This window comes from Drosophila sechellia, chromosome X (genome assembly GCF_004382195.2).
Source record: "Drosophila sechellia strain sech25 chromosome X, ASM438219v1, whole genome shotgun sequence".
NCBI classification, from domain to species: Eukaryota; Metazoa; Arthropoda; class Insecta; order Diptera; family Drosophilidae; genus Drosophila; species Drosophila sechellia.
The window spans coordinates 9,115,981-9,130,108 of record NC_045954.1 but is presented as its reverse complement, the minus strand read 5'-3'; the positions used below and the strand labels follow the sequence as shown (position 1 = coordinate 9,130,108).

The 14,128-nt window shown below is 44.2% G+C and overlaps 3 protein-coding genes across 8 annotated transcripts in view; all 3 read left to right on the top strand.

Moving 5' to 3' along the window:
• The window catches only part of LOC6620464 (palmitoyltransferase app), a 34,400-nt gene extending 20,306 nt beyond the window's left edge, over positions 1 to 14,094 (top strand). The window contains exons 3-11 of one of the 6 annotated variants that reach the window (XM_032726850.1): positions 253 to 371; positions 451 to 593; positions 659 to 831; positions 1,003 to 1,197; positions 1,658 to 1,901; positions 5,088 to 5,326; positions 5,998 to 6,243; positions 10,080 to 10,318; positions 10,385 to 14,094. In XM_032726850.1, the coding sequence (XP_032582741.1) occupies positions 253 to 371; positions 451 to 593; positions 659 to 831; positions 1,003 to 1,197; positions 1,658 to 1,901; positions 5,088 to 5,326; positions 5,998 to 6,243; positions 10,080 to 10,318; positions 10,385 to 11,397 (2,611 nt within the window). In that variant the 3' untranslated portion in view covers positions 11,398 to 14,094. Of the gene's footprint in view, positions 1 to 252; positions 372 to 435; positions 594 to 658; positions 832 to 1,002; positions 1,198 to 1,657; positions 1,971 to 5,087; positions 5,327 to 5,997; positions 6,244 to 7,174; positions 7,224 to 10,079; positions 10,319 to 10,384 lie in introns of those variants that run through there. The other 5 variants (XM_032726848.1, XM_032726849.1, XM_032726847.1 and 2 more) reach the window with 5 other exon arrangements.
• On the top strand, positions 7,752 to 9,666 carry LOC116802354. Its single transcript, XM_032726853.1, has one exon. It carries the CDS (start codon positions 8,431 to 8,433, stop codon positions 9,547 to 9,549), a length of 1,119 nt encoding a protein of 372 aa, XP_032582744.1. The 5' UTR covers positions 7,752 to 8,430; the 3' UTR covers positions 9,550 to 9,666.
• LOC6620463 (MOB kinase activator-like 2) lies at positions 11,404 to 14,094 on the top strand. Its single transcript, XM_032726854.1, has one exon. The coding sequence runs from the start codon at positions 11,422 to 11,424 to the stop codon at positions 11,755 to 11,757; it is 336 nt and encodes a 111-aa protein (XP_032582745.1). The 5' UTR covers positions 11,404 to 11,421; the 3' UTR covers positions 11,758 to 14,094.
• Positions 14,095 to 14,128: the final 34 nt, after the last annotated feature.

The following is a 14,128-nucleotide window of genomic DNA, read 5'->3' as shown; positions in this document are numbered from 1 at the left end:
TTAATTAGGGTTGAAACTAGACGAGCACACTAATCATGTAGTAGTCGACCCACTTTTGGCAATTGGACAGCCCAGAAATGGGACGGTATCCAGGCTCAAAATTTCATTAAAAATGCAGTTAGGCTCAAAGGCTTTTAGAGATGGTCAATTGTTAATGATTGGCTCATAAATTTAAGGGCAATATAACCTGTACTTTAAATACTTGTAAACTGCAGTACTAATAAAAACTTCATTTCCATTCGATTTTTGCAGCTGCCAGTTCTATGTGAAGAGCCATCCATGGGTGCTGGCCTACCAAGGCGTGATCACATTCTTCGTGCTGGCCAACTTCACGCTGGCCACGTTCATGGACCCGGGCATCATCCCCAAAGGTATGTAGCGTGCTGAGCCGGGGACAAAGCCAGTCGTCACGGCCTAAACTTGACTGCATTCTAGCCTCGCCCGACGAAGACTGCGAGGAGGAGCTGCGCGCCCCGCTCTACAAGAATGCCGAGATCAACGGCATCACCGTCAAGATGAAGTGGTGCGTCACCTGTAAGTTCTACCGCCCGCCACGCTGTTCCCACTGCTCCGTTTGCAATCACTGCATAGAGGTGAGTGCTATCCAACTATAATCTATAGAAAACATTAACCTTGACTTAAACCATCATCTCTTCAGACCTTCGATCATCATTGTCCGTGGGTGAACAACTGCATCGGCAGGCGGAACTACAGATTCTTTTTCTTCTTCCTCGTCTCGCTGTCCATTCACATGCTGAGCATCTTCTCGCTGTGCCTGGTCTACGTGCTGAAGATCATGCCCAACATCAAGGACACGGCGCCCATCGTAGCGTATCCTTTTGCCAAAACAGACAACTACTCTTTTGATACCATATCATATAATTTCTAAAACTTATTTAAAGTTAAAAATATCTAAAATTGTTAAGAATGCTCCTTAAGGGAGCGTAGGCATCTCTTTTATACGCCCCACTTGGTTTGGCTTAACTCTCTATCCGTATTTAGTATTATCCTGATGGGCCTGGTGACCATTTTGGCGATCCCCATCTTCGGACTGACCGGCTTCCACATGGTACTGGTGTCGCGGGGTCGGACAACCAACGAGCAGGTGACCGGAAAGTTCAAGGGCGGCTACAATCCGTTCTCGCGCGGCTGTTGGCACAACTGCTGCTACACACAGTTCGGACCTCAGTATCCCAGGTGAGTGAGTGGCTAGGCTTTAGCATAGCGGGGGCCCACTGTACCACTTTTGTCCTTTTGTCTCGAGGCGTGCGGAAATTACCATAATAAATGACCAAATTGAACTGCCAATTATGGACTTCAAATTACATGGCACCCGGAGGTGGGAGGCAATTCAACACGAAATTGAAATGATAGTATTGCAGATTGCGAGCCTTCGTGGCTAATAACCAATTATCTTGACTTTTCGCTACGCCTGGGGGTATGTTTTTTATAGAATATCAAAGGATGTTGTTACGTATCATCTGCATAATAAAAAAGCTTTTGAAGTGCTATTATAAAGTGGAATAGTATTATGGGGTTTATTGATGTACCTATTAGGATTTTATTACAATTTTCTATTTTGCAATCCCTAAGTTATGTTTATTTTTATAAATTGCTTTATGAGATTGATCCAACTTGCATATCCGCATCTTTGCAGCCTACTGAACCCGAAGAAGTACGCATCGCGTCGATCTCAGGTGCAAAACCAGGCGATCAGCACCATTTGCAACGACCGGAGCGGCCAGCAGACGGGCGCCGGGGGCGGGGCCGGCGGCAATGGTACCGCCGCGGTGTCCGGCGGCGGCGGTGGAGCGGGCGGCGGGGGCGGTATGCGAGGCACTGCGGTGCAGTACTCACCACGCTCCTTCTACGACGCGAGTCGCGAGAAGCGGGGAATTCAGGTAAAGACATATATGGCCGAGGGCAATGGTTATAATCAACGGTCGGGCAGCACAACGCTTTACAGTAAGGTGGGTAAACAACAAGATTTTGCAATATCACCGAGAAAAGCGAAGCAGTTGCTATGCGAAACTCAGATTCCTATTACATATATCTATGTATCCTATATCTATTTGTATCTAATGTGCCCCTAATAGTGCGCCGCAGGTGGAGAAACAGCAATCTCTCGAATGTCATGTAAAATTCAAAACAAAATAGTTGTTCCAATTAGATTTGCAATATAAGCTAATGTTTATTTTCCTTGGGCGATTGCTGAATCCACCTGTTGTTGTTGTTGCTGTTGTTTGGCTTAGTTAATGTTGTAATTGTAATCGTAATTTGTGTTTACTTAACTGTAATTGTAACCGTTAACCGTTGTTTGTTTATGTTTATGTTTTTGATTTTGTTTTCATTTCCCATCTCGCTTCAATGTAAACAACAGTTTTCCATTTGATTTTCTTGACCTCTTACTTTTTGGTTTCCTTTGGTTTTCTGTTTCCACACTTTTCCTTTGCTCTTTTCGTATGATTTATCATTTGCTGTAATCCCATAATAGACCCTAGACCCCCCGCCCACCCCGAAAAACGCGCCCTTCACCCGCTTAATGCTTTGACTAATTAACTACAAAATCGATATAAATATAAACATATATATGCCATCCATCTACATACATATATGTATATGTATGTATAGCTTTATATAGCGCAGAAATCTGTGAAGTATCTTAGTGTTGTTGTTCTTGTTGTTTCCATCCGTTCTCTGCGTGGGCGAATAAAAGTTTTTCCGCTTTTCCCAGCTGCTCCACAGCACATCCTTCAATCTCATTTTCCCACCCGCTTTTCCCCTCTGCACTGCAAAAACTTTTTTGGCTGCCGCTTTAACTTCTTCTTCTTCTTCGGCTGCATTTACTATTATTATTTTCCTGCTTTTCCTGGCAAAAGCAAGAAGAAAAAATAAAACAAAAGAAACAACAAACGGGTTGGCAGGGATACTAGTAAGTTAGTTAGTGCCACGCCCGTTTAATTGAAGGACAAGCAAACCAAATGATGCACACCCATTTAGAGAAAGCAACGCTCACCCATTCAAAACTTTTCCATTTTCCCTCCCTCTTTCGTCACCAGCCCCCCGTCCATTGTAATTGGCTTCCACTGTCCTTGACATCTCATAAAAAATACAGTGAAAGCTCCGGCAGACGGACACGCGCGAAGTAGGAGAAAATGTAACTGTGTCACTGTAAATTATTGTGTATCCATTAATAAATGTTTATGTCCCATTATTAATTATTAAATCTTTTTAGTCCGTCCGCAATATTCGAAATCCACTTTAAAGCACTCTATTTATTGCATAGCTTAAATAAACAATAATTGGGAAATTAAAAAAAATTCTCTTGAGCGGATTATCAACTTTTCGAAACTCTGAAAGTTGAACAAGAAACCAATTAAAAATAACTTAGCTGCGGATTAAGTTTTGCCAAATGGAATCAACTGAGAAAAGTGCCGGAGGGTTTAATAATTTTCCATTTAAAATCAGAGACTTCGGACTCACCGGAGCGGGTTGTGTGTCCCACTGCTCTCCCAGTTTTCCCCACCTTAGTTTTTTCACCCACTTTCTGGAATCTGGAATCATCTCCGCATTAACCCCACTCTTGCATGCATGCGGCTGGATTTGTTTAGTTGGCGTTTTGAGTTGCTGAATTTTCCCCTATGAATTTTCCACTATGATTTGCGCTGCATTTGCCACTTTTATTGCTATTTAGTTGACTCGTTTCTCACCTTGCTGGGCACCTTAACCCCTTCGATTTCCGTTTCGTATATGCCGCCCAGCGCTGTCGTTATATCAGTATATATATATAGAAGTATATAGCATACATACTTATATCGAAAAGAATTGGTCGCATCTCCAAATAAACCAGCAAAAGCTAAAGAAAACAAAACCAAAAACTACACTTACTGCAAGCACCGAGAAAGGTAAAAGACTTTAAAAAACGATATTAAAAACTCTACAAAAAAATTGAATTCTTTTTTTGTTACGAATCCATTATTTACCGATTGATCTTGAATTGCCCTGGAAATCATTGATTTTAATTTATTGTCCCATTATTATAATTTCCTCTCTGGTTTTCGGACCAAATCTTTTATTTCCACCCATTTTCCGTACAATTTTCTCTTTACTGAATCTTCATCTGTCCAGTTTTCCCTTTCTTTCCACCTGTCTGCCCACACAAGCAAATTCGAATGATTACAGATGATTGGAAAATATTTAATTAGTACTTTTGCACAAATCAATTTGACGTTCAGTAAGCATTTATTTATTTTTCTTTATTCCACAAGTAAATCCTTTTTAATTATCAGGATAATTAACTTCTATCTGAAACTCCAACTTGTCGATTTTCATTATAGGATAAGAAACTTTCTTTGCGTTACTCTTTCGTTTTGGAAAATTTATGTCGTTACGCAGTGCTTTTTCGAGTTTTCTTCCTCCCTTTCATCTCTGACTTTCCCGCACTTTTCCTGCCGACTCCTGATTGTGAAGTTAATTATGCTGCGGAAAGTACTTCCACTTTGGGCTTTCCACTTAGGCCACAGTATGCGTTAAACTACAATTAATTAAAGCAGGGGGGTGGCGAGGGGCCAGAAGGAGGAGGCACACCACCCACTCCACTCACCCCACGATCCTCTTTCCCCCACCCAAATAAAACAACAAGAAACCTTCTCAATTCCTCAGTTTTCTTTTTTTTGTATTTATTTTTATTTCGTTCATTATCCGTTACGGTTTTCATTTTCACAGGTTTTATTACTATTTCCAATTTGACAATACTCTTAAAACTAATCATTCCCAAAAGAACACAGTTGTGTGTGCAATTTTATTAACTGTATCTTATGCGTGTTGAAATCCTGCAGTTCGTTGAACTTTTCTTAATCGAACCCCGGATTGAAATGTGTGAAAATGAAACTTTAACCAGTCCAGTTTTTCTGAACTTTCCATTGTTCAATGTTTTCATTTAAATACTTCTTTTTTTTTTTTGTTGTTACTTTGGAAATGATCGCAACTAAATGTAGGCCTAAGTCTGTGTCGATCTCATTTCTTTTTCGTCTGTTCACCCAAGCCCTTCTAGTCCAAAACTAATCGTCTTATCTTCGATATCGCAGCTTTCGCCCGGACGAGAGTGCTCCGATACGGACCTGGAGCCGCCGCCCGCCTCCCAGAGCCAGGACTGCGAACCGACGCCTCCGCTGCAGCGGCACAACTCCAGCAGCTTCTATCTGCCGCAGGTGAGCGATGGCGGCGGCCTCAACGGCAGCGTTTCCACGGGCGGCGGAGGAGGAGGCGACTCGCCGCGCCACATGCGTCTCTACCATCCGCGTCACAGTCCGCACGCGAGGCCCAGGTGAGCTAATTAGCCATAGCGGTAGCCTTAGCCCCATTAGCAGGAAGTTACACTGCAAGAAAAGAAGCTAGACCTATCAAACTGCAGATAGAAAAGTCTTTGTTGTTAACTTGAACTCATAGGTTTTGTACTTATCATAGTATACAATATCTATGTGTCTGCATAATGCATTGAATTTTCTTTTCGGTGTACTTCCTTTTGGGGTAGTTAGTTGATGGTGCACCCATTACTTGCAGACCATACCCAAAAGTAATTGAATGCTTCACAACGAGGTGGACTAAATAAACATATGCTCGTTTGGAAATAATCACAACTGGCTGTCATACTATTAATTTGAATAGTAGTATTGATTTTCAATATTAAAGTATCCATGGGAAACGAAATATAGATATACATACATATGTATGCTCATTTAAACCCTTCAAATATGTTGCGTATACGAACCGTTGCACAGAAGTATTTTATTGCAATTATTTCAAGCATTTGAAATTTGATATGAAGAGGTGAATAGGTAGCGTGTAGACTAAATTGACCATAGGTTATGAACTTATTACCAATGCTGGGTCATATTTCTCTCGTTTTAAGTTGCCATATAACATACTATATGTAGTTTTTGCAAGATTCTTAAAGCCAAGGATGCTGATGCCACTTCATCTCGTTTGTATCCGCAGGGGTCTGGATCCGCAGCGGGGCTACACGAGCGACGCCCTATCGCCGGACCATCCTGTTGGCTATGGCGTCGGCGTCAATGGACCGCAGCAGCAACAGCAGCAGGCGCTGGCGGCGGCAGCAGCGGCGGCGGCGGTGGCAGCACAAAATCAACGCAGCGCGACGACCACGGCCACGCCCACCATGCAGCAGCGGATCAAGCCGCTGGGCGTGGCCACGCCCCTCGTGATGGCGAGTCCAGTGCGAAGGTGAGTGTGCGCCCCCAGATCCAATTATGCGCCATATGTTTTCACGGTCCCCAATTTCCAACCCCCACCGAGTTGACCCCCGTCCCACGCTGTTGCTGTTGTTGTTGTTGTTGATGATGATGATGTTTTCGTTGTTGTTGTTCTTCCTGCTTTTATAGCTTAACCCCTTGTCAGCCAAACGACCCTTTAAAGCTCAAGCTCAGTTAAAAATACAAGTTTACTTAATTGATTACTCTATAGTTTTTCACCATTGCGCTACACTTTATTTATTTTTTGTTCTGTTATACAATTTTTAATTCTATATTTAACCCTATATTATAAATTGTCAATGCTTTGGAAGATATTACATGAGTTATTTTTATTTCAAGGTAGATAATGTTAGTCTTAAGTATTCTAAGGGGTTAACAATTCATGTTCGTGAGCAAGTTTCCGTGTAGTTGTATTAGTGCCTGTTTAGTTTCAACGCTTTTGATAAGCCGACACCTCAAGCGTTTGCTTTACCGTTAGTTTGTTTATTTGCTTTATGGGATTACCGCCCATTGTAGTTTCCCAAGGATTCCTATTAAAACTAAAAACTATAAATATATGTGTATATATTCGCTGGGATTATAATCCGTAAATTAGGATACTTCACTCTTTCGCCTTCCCTTTCGCACTCTTGAAAAGTAGAAAGAAAAGGGATAGATATAGAGGGCGAAAAAGAAAGAGATGCCCTGTGGGTCAATAACCCCGTTGCTATATACATACACCTCCTCTATATCTATGTATATATCTGTTGCACCTATGCGTATCGCTCATCAATTTGGTTGTTTTACCACTCATTCCGCAGCCGGCTCCTTTTTACTCCCATCTTATAAACTAATTAATTATTTTTTCCCACTTTTTCTTTTCCTTTTTTCGCGTTATCTATTGATTGATTTGGTCGATGTAGTCAATACTCAAATTCTGAGAACAGTACTAATTCCTAGGCTTAGCTTAAAGAAAAAAACCAAAACAAAGAAGTCCAACAAGAAACAACCGAAAGAACCCAAGAAACAAAACTAAAAAATACGAATACCTTATAAGTTTATTACAAGAGAGAGAATAAATAAAAAAAAAAAACAAATTAATACCAAATAAGCAAAGAAGTCTGTAAGTTAAGCCCGAAACAGGATCAAATGATATCGAAATACAGAGGGGAACAAGAAAGAAAAGATAACTGAACCGGAAATTGAACCAAAAACCGAACCGTTCCGAACCGTTTTGCACATCTGAGATAAACCCACTTTGTCGTCGTCGTTTCTTCCTTCCGCTCGCTCTTCGCTCTTCTTTCGACCTTCACCCGAACCACTGATCCACTGGCAACCACTTGAACCACTCGAACCACTCTGCAAGTGCACCCTGTAAACCGATCCGATCCGATCAGATATGTCGTTATCCGTAGACCTACATACTTCTACTAAGCACCTACTTCTACTTTCTTTCTGCCGCGCGAGGTGAGTTTTACTTTCTTTCTTTCGTTTCTTTCGTTCCGTTCCGTTTTCGCTACCATACTTTCGTTTCCGTTTCCGTTCATTTTGGTTGCCGTTTTTGTTTTGCGTCCGCCTTTAACCCCCTCTCACCCCCTCATATTCGCATTTAACCCTCGGATCAGGTGATGTTATTCCACACGACTACATTCTTCGACATTTTCTCATATATGTGGTTTTCGTTTGATTAAAGTATGGTGTCTTCTTTGGTCTATGGTCTACATTTTGATTAAGTTACTCTTAACTAATTTTCTGATCTGTCTAACTCACAATTTATAATGGGCATGGTAGTAATTGAGGAAATATTTATCAGATAGTAATATACATATATAATCAGTAGGCTTTGAATTTGAAGTTCTCAAACATAAGGTCTACGCTCAAGGTATTGTACACTTAGGACGGAACTCAGAATATAGCTCTCTGAAACACATTCGATATTGGAGAAAATTTCAGAAAATTTGTCGTATACCTTTTGTTCTTTTTCGGCATTCGTCTCGCTAACTTTGTTCCCCTAAGTTCCAGGAAGTAAGCTAGACTCAGGAGTTCGAATCAAATATAAATCAAGAGAATATTTGTTGAAATCTATGAAGTCTGAAGAAATTTAGGAAGATATCGAAAACGTGTAGGGAATCGAGAGCCAGCTATAAATTCCTGGTGTTGATAGATCACAGAAGCCACCATGGACAAGGCACCAGGTCAGGACTCAAATCACCGAAAATCTCTGAATCTGCTGGACAAAGCGCTGCCCATTTCAGTGGCCACCGCACCACAGTTGCGATCTCGCCGCCAATTCAGTTTCAATGGCCTGCGGTACGAGATGAATGGGCTGCTACCATTGCCGCCCACGCCGCAGGTGCAGCGCTCGAGGCTCAGTGCAGGTGGGGGAGGTGGTGGCTCCCAAGAGAATAAGCAGACTGGTGTCTCCAGCCATTTGCTGACTGCCAAAAATATTGCTGAGACAGCGGGCGGAGATGGTGGTGCATCACGGCCGGATCGAAAGGGAGTAGTTCCCAAGCATGTGACATTGGGTGACAGAGCCTTGCTGATGAACGGAGGTGTGCGCATGCCCAGGAGCAGCGAGGTGGACTTCCCTAATACAAAACCCACAGCGAAAAGGTCATCCTCCCAATTTTCCATCAAAGTCGAAATGCAGGACAAGAAGGTAGAGCGTAAGGATGCTTCGGGACTTATCCAGGATCGAGAAGCCCTCAGACGACTGAAGAAGCATCGACGCAGGCCTCATTCCATGGAATTGCAGGAGATGATGTCCTCACCGGATCAGGGTGACCTGACCGCTCAGCAGAGCTGGATGTTGGCCCAGACGCTGCTTAAGGCTTACGGAAGCGGACTGGTCCAAACGTCCACCGGTGACGGAGCTTCCTCCAAGATGGACTACATCACTCTGGCCGGATTGGTACTTGGCTGCGTGATCTCCCATGCCCTCTTCTTCCTGTGCTGGTACTTCAGTTGGCTGAAGAACCAGGCGATCGGGCTACGAAAACGCTTTCTGGGCAACGCCAATCTCTGGGATTTCTTCGACTTTGAGGACACCACCCGGTACTCTGTGCAGACCAAACTGGTGATGGCGCCGCTGATCCTCCTGTGCGGTCTGCTCTACTGTGTGGTCAACCTGCTGCACCTGGTGGTGCAGGTGGTGCGATCGGATGTGCCGCGCACAGTGGTTGTGTTTGTCCAGCGGGTGGCGAACAGTGGACTCCTGGGCACCATTACCATGGGACTGGCCGGTGGCGGAGGCAGTGCATCCATTCGAGGACGCCACAATCAAGCGATGCGATAATTCTAGTCACCAGTCCGACGAGGGTACCTCTCTTCTCCACCACACTAGCTAACCTGGTCATTTGCCATGTGCTGGTGGTTTCATAATAAAAGTACAATTTTGGTACAATATACTTAATTTTTTTAATATAGTGGTTAATAATACTTACATGCCATTGGATTTTTGGGCTTTAAAAAGCATATTGGGTTAACTGGAACAGTCTGCCAACGTTTTTTGTGTGCCAATAACTGTCCTTCTCTGGCTACTAAACGACCCTAACACCAAGCTGTTGTTTTAACCCCTTTTGAAGGCCATTATCTCACCCACATCAGATCGGATCAGCACACCCACTATAAATCTGTTCCGCGCTCATCGATCGCTATCGTTTTCCTAACCGTCAGTTAACCGAGAAGTTAAGTTTTAACATCCAGATGTTAACTCTGCAGCAGCTTTTGTGCTCGCGCTCTCAGCATGCTTTACTACTACTAAGATTGCTTCCAGCCACTTAGCTAGTCGTTGACTAATTTTCGGAAATCCTGTTTCCCTAACAGATCTAACCCGGGCACGCCCACTCAACCGAGACGACCCGATTTCATCGGACTGAATGCACAGGCGGTGGCGCAGCAGCAGCAACAGCAGGCTGCTGCGGCGGCTGCAGCAGCGGCTTATTACGAGTATACCAGCGGTCTGCCGCCGCAACATCCGCAGGCGCCCAGCATCCAGCAGCAGCAGCAACAGCTGCTCCTCCAGCAGCAGCGTGTCCTCATGCAGCACCAGCAACAGCAGCAAGGTGAGTGGTAGCTTAATTGAGAGTCCCAACTGAAATCCTTATGCATCTATCCTTGTACCTCCACAGCTCTGCAGCAGCAGCAGCAACAGGCGGCGGTACATGCGGCACATCCGCAACACGCCGCTCTGTCGCAGGCTGCATACGGTGGCAGCCCACAGAGGCGCTTCCTCTCCGAGGGCGAACTGGTGCGCCAGGGTGCCGGAGGAGGCGTTTCCGGCGGAGAGTTGTCCTACGCACGATCCAACAATACGGTGGATAATATACGAGAGCTCGCCGGCAGTCCGCAGCGTGGCGTTTACATGTGGAAGGATACGTCGCCGGGATTCACTAGCAACGTCGGACAGCAGCAACAGCAACAGGCACAACAGGTGGTCAGCAGCGGGATTGGCAGCAGTGCGGGCACGCTGTCCAGCAGCGGAGGCGCAGCCGGTGTGATGCCGCATGCCCAGTACATGACGGCGGGCGGTGGAGCACATCCGCTGATTATGACGCACTCGCGACTTCAGGACTACACCATCCAGCAACAGCAGCAGCAACAACAGGCGGCGGCTGCGGCAGCAGCCTCATATCATCGCTCCAATCCGACGAGTCCCACCACCATGCCACAGGTGTCCGGAGCTGGCCAGAGCTATATAGTGCGCTACGGAGGCGGCGGAGCGGCTGGAGCAGCCGGCAGCAGTGGCAGTTTAGCTAGCGTGACAGCCAGTAATCCCGCCACTGGAGGCGGCGGCTATCAGCCGGCATTGCGCGGCGGAGTGGCCGTATTTCCGCCCAATCCGCTGGGAAATCAGGGCGGTGGCAATCTGCAGACGCAGCCCTCGCCACAGATCAAGCGGAAACAGACGCCAACGCGACCCATGAGCTTTGTACGAGCGCTGGAGATGGCCGACTCCATGGAGATGCAGTCACTGGAACAGCAGCAAAACGGCGGCATTCCCGGCAGCGGGTCGGTGGGAAACAATCAACAGGCGGGCGGCGGTGGCGGCGCTGGTGGTCACCTAATGCAGAGCAACGCCTCCAATTCGGGCACTCCGGATAGAGCCAGCATCTACGACATGAACTACGAGATCTCCGTATAACCCGTGGTGGTGCCTGTGCTCCTGATGCCACCCGCCAGCCAAGCTCCGGGCACAGCAGTCGCTGCTCCAACCGCTGCAGTTGCTCCAGCTGCCATCGCCGGTCCACAGCCGCAGGGGCAGTTTTACAATGCCCAACTGGAGCCGGCTGCCTATGCCTGTGTTCCTGTCTTGCCCCTCAAACCGATAAGCAATGGAGTGGGAACCAATAGTCATCAGCACCATCATCATCATCACCAGCAGCAGCAGCATACGCAGCAGCAGCCGCCTCAGCATCACCAACATCCGCACCAGAACATCCACAATCACAACCAGATTCAGAACCAGAACCAGAACAAACGCAAATTTTCAACTTTCTTTTAGGGAACTAAGGGAACTAGCCCTAGTCCGTGTCCTTTTTTTACCGAATGATTTGAGTGGAGAGCATGTGAGGGTGTATCTATCTAACCAGAGCTATTTACACCAGATGTGTGTGTATATAAGTTGCACTGCTGTTGTAGCTATTGCTAAACTTTAAGTAATTTTATTATGTAATTTTTACGCTTTGTTATTATGATTTTAATTTTTTAATGCACTTTGGAAGACGTTTTACACGATCTGATATCGAAAGAAATTATTTATACGTTTAATGCTTTCTATACATATATGATCGATAACGATGAAGATGAGAATATGAGCATGTGGATACAGATACAGTGTGTTTCATGGGTGCAGGAATAGTAATTGGCGAATAAAGTAATTCGCGCAGCAATTCCCCGAGCTAATGCCACGCACTGTATTCGCCCTGCCGATCTGCTATATCTATTATACATATAGTACACACATATATGGAAACCTTTTGCAATCAACATGAAAATCGCCAAAATTTGTACGTGTTTGTGTGCGTGTGCCTGTCTGTCTGTGCGTCTGTCATGTGTGTGTTTAACATTAGTCTTTATAAATTTATATCTATTTATGCCATATATTGTATATAGGATATGCTACGTCAGGGCCCAGGTGCAGAGAAACTTTTGTCATTTGTGTACATAGGTGTAGAAGGTGGAGGGAGACGGAGGAGGAACCGATTTGTGCTAAGTATCCAGAGATTATATAATGCGTTGGAGAATTTAGCGAGTGTGTCCGGTCCACGAACTCCAGGATCTGGACGACGTCATATGTCATATGTCTTTGCTACGGGTTGTACGGAGCAACACTCCTAATCTATCATAATCTGTAAATAGAAGCCCGTTTTGTAAGAACTACCTCCCTCCTCTCCATTCCGCAGTCCAGTGAAAAGCGAAAGGTTATGTCGTCGACCCGGGGACAGTGCGTTTCGAGGCTGTATGTGCTTGTTTTAATCCCCATTCATACGCATTCAGCAACCTAAGGTTTCATTTGAAGTCATTCTGCAGATTCAGCAATCCACTTATTTTCTTACTCAGGACCGCGACTAAAACAAACGAAATGGCGTTTGTCACTTTCACATCTCTTCGCCTACAGCGCCGAAACGCACTGTCCCCAGGTTGTCATACGCTCCCAGGCGAGATTTAATGTTTTTTTTCCTCATTTACTTAGAATTCGTAAGAGAGCCCTAATCTGGAACCGCAGCTTTCGGCGCGTGTAACTTGAATGTCGTCCACTTTAAATCAGTTCTGATTTTCCTGTACATAACTGTAATAACGCATGAGAATTCTTCGGTTCGGACTACCAACTACGTATGTGGGTGGGTACGCCTGCTTGCCTTTAATAGGCCCAACTTTGTTGTTATGTTTTTAAGTGAACTTAGCTTTTATAATACCGATCCCCGTTGCCCCCTCTTTCAAGTGTGTTGTTCGCCAAGTGTGTGTGTTCTTGGATCAATTCAATGGCATGTTTCAGCTCGATTGTTTTATTCCTCATTGAATGCATATGCAAATGCAAGTGGCAAATTTCAAGCGATAATATCTGTAAGAAAGTTAGCTATATATACACGACACTCGATCGATCGAACGAGAGAGAGAATTATACATGTGTAAGGCGATCAATCCCCAATCCGAATCCGACCCTCTTCCCTGGCCACATAGATCATGAGAATTGTGCAAGGATCAAAACTTGTATAGACTATGCAGTAAGGTGCGCGACATAAGTGTCTGGAGCAGGCAGTTTCTTCCGTTTTGCTTATTTTTTTTAATTAGAACTTCAATTTATCGAATATTAACACTTCCAGTTGCAAGGATTTTGGTGACTAACTTATACGAGTTATACGAGTCTGTTCCCGTCACGAATTTCGCACACCTTATTTAACGGATCAAGAGTATATATTATACACACGTATATTTAAGCGTTTTTTGCTAACACATTAATTCATGAATTTGCAACAATATTTAATATAAATACAGAAATGCATATACAAACGAAACAAAAAAAAAGAGAAGAAAAATCATTAAAAAACAAAAGTGTAATGTAAAATGTAATGTGAATGAGATTGAGAAGGGAATGAAATTGTTTTAGATTTTTATACCAAATTTAATTAATGTAAAACCACGAATTGTTTATTTTTTTGTATACCCCGTAATCCCCGTCAGAATGCGAGAAATCCCTGCCAGAGAAATCCTCGAGTTCGAAATTGTTTTTTTTTTTTTGTATTGAATACTTATGTAATTTGTAAATTATATGACAAGTAATCAAATAGCAAGCATAAACAGCAAGGCAATTAATAAACAATACAAATAAAAATGCAAACCCAATCGATTTTTTCTTCTACACGCAACTCCTT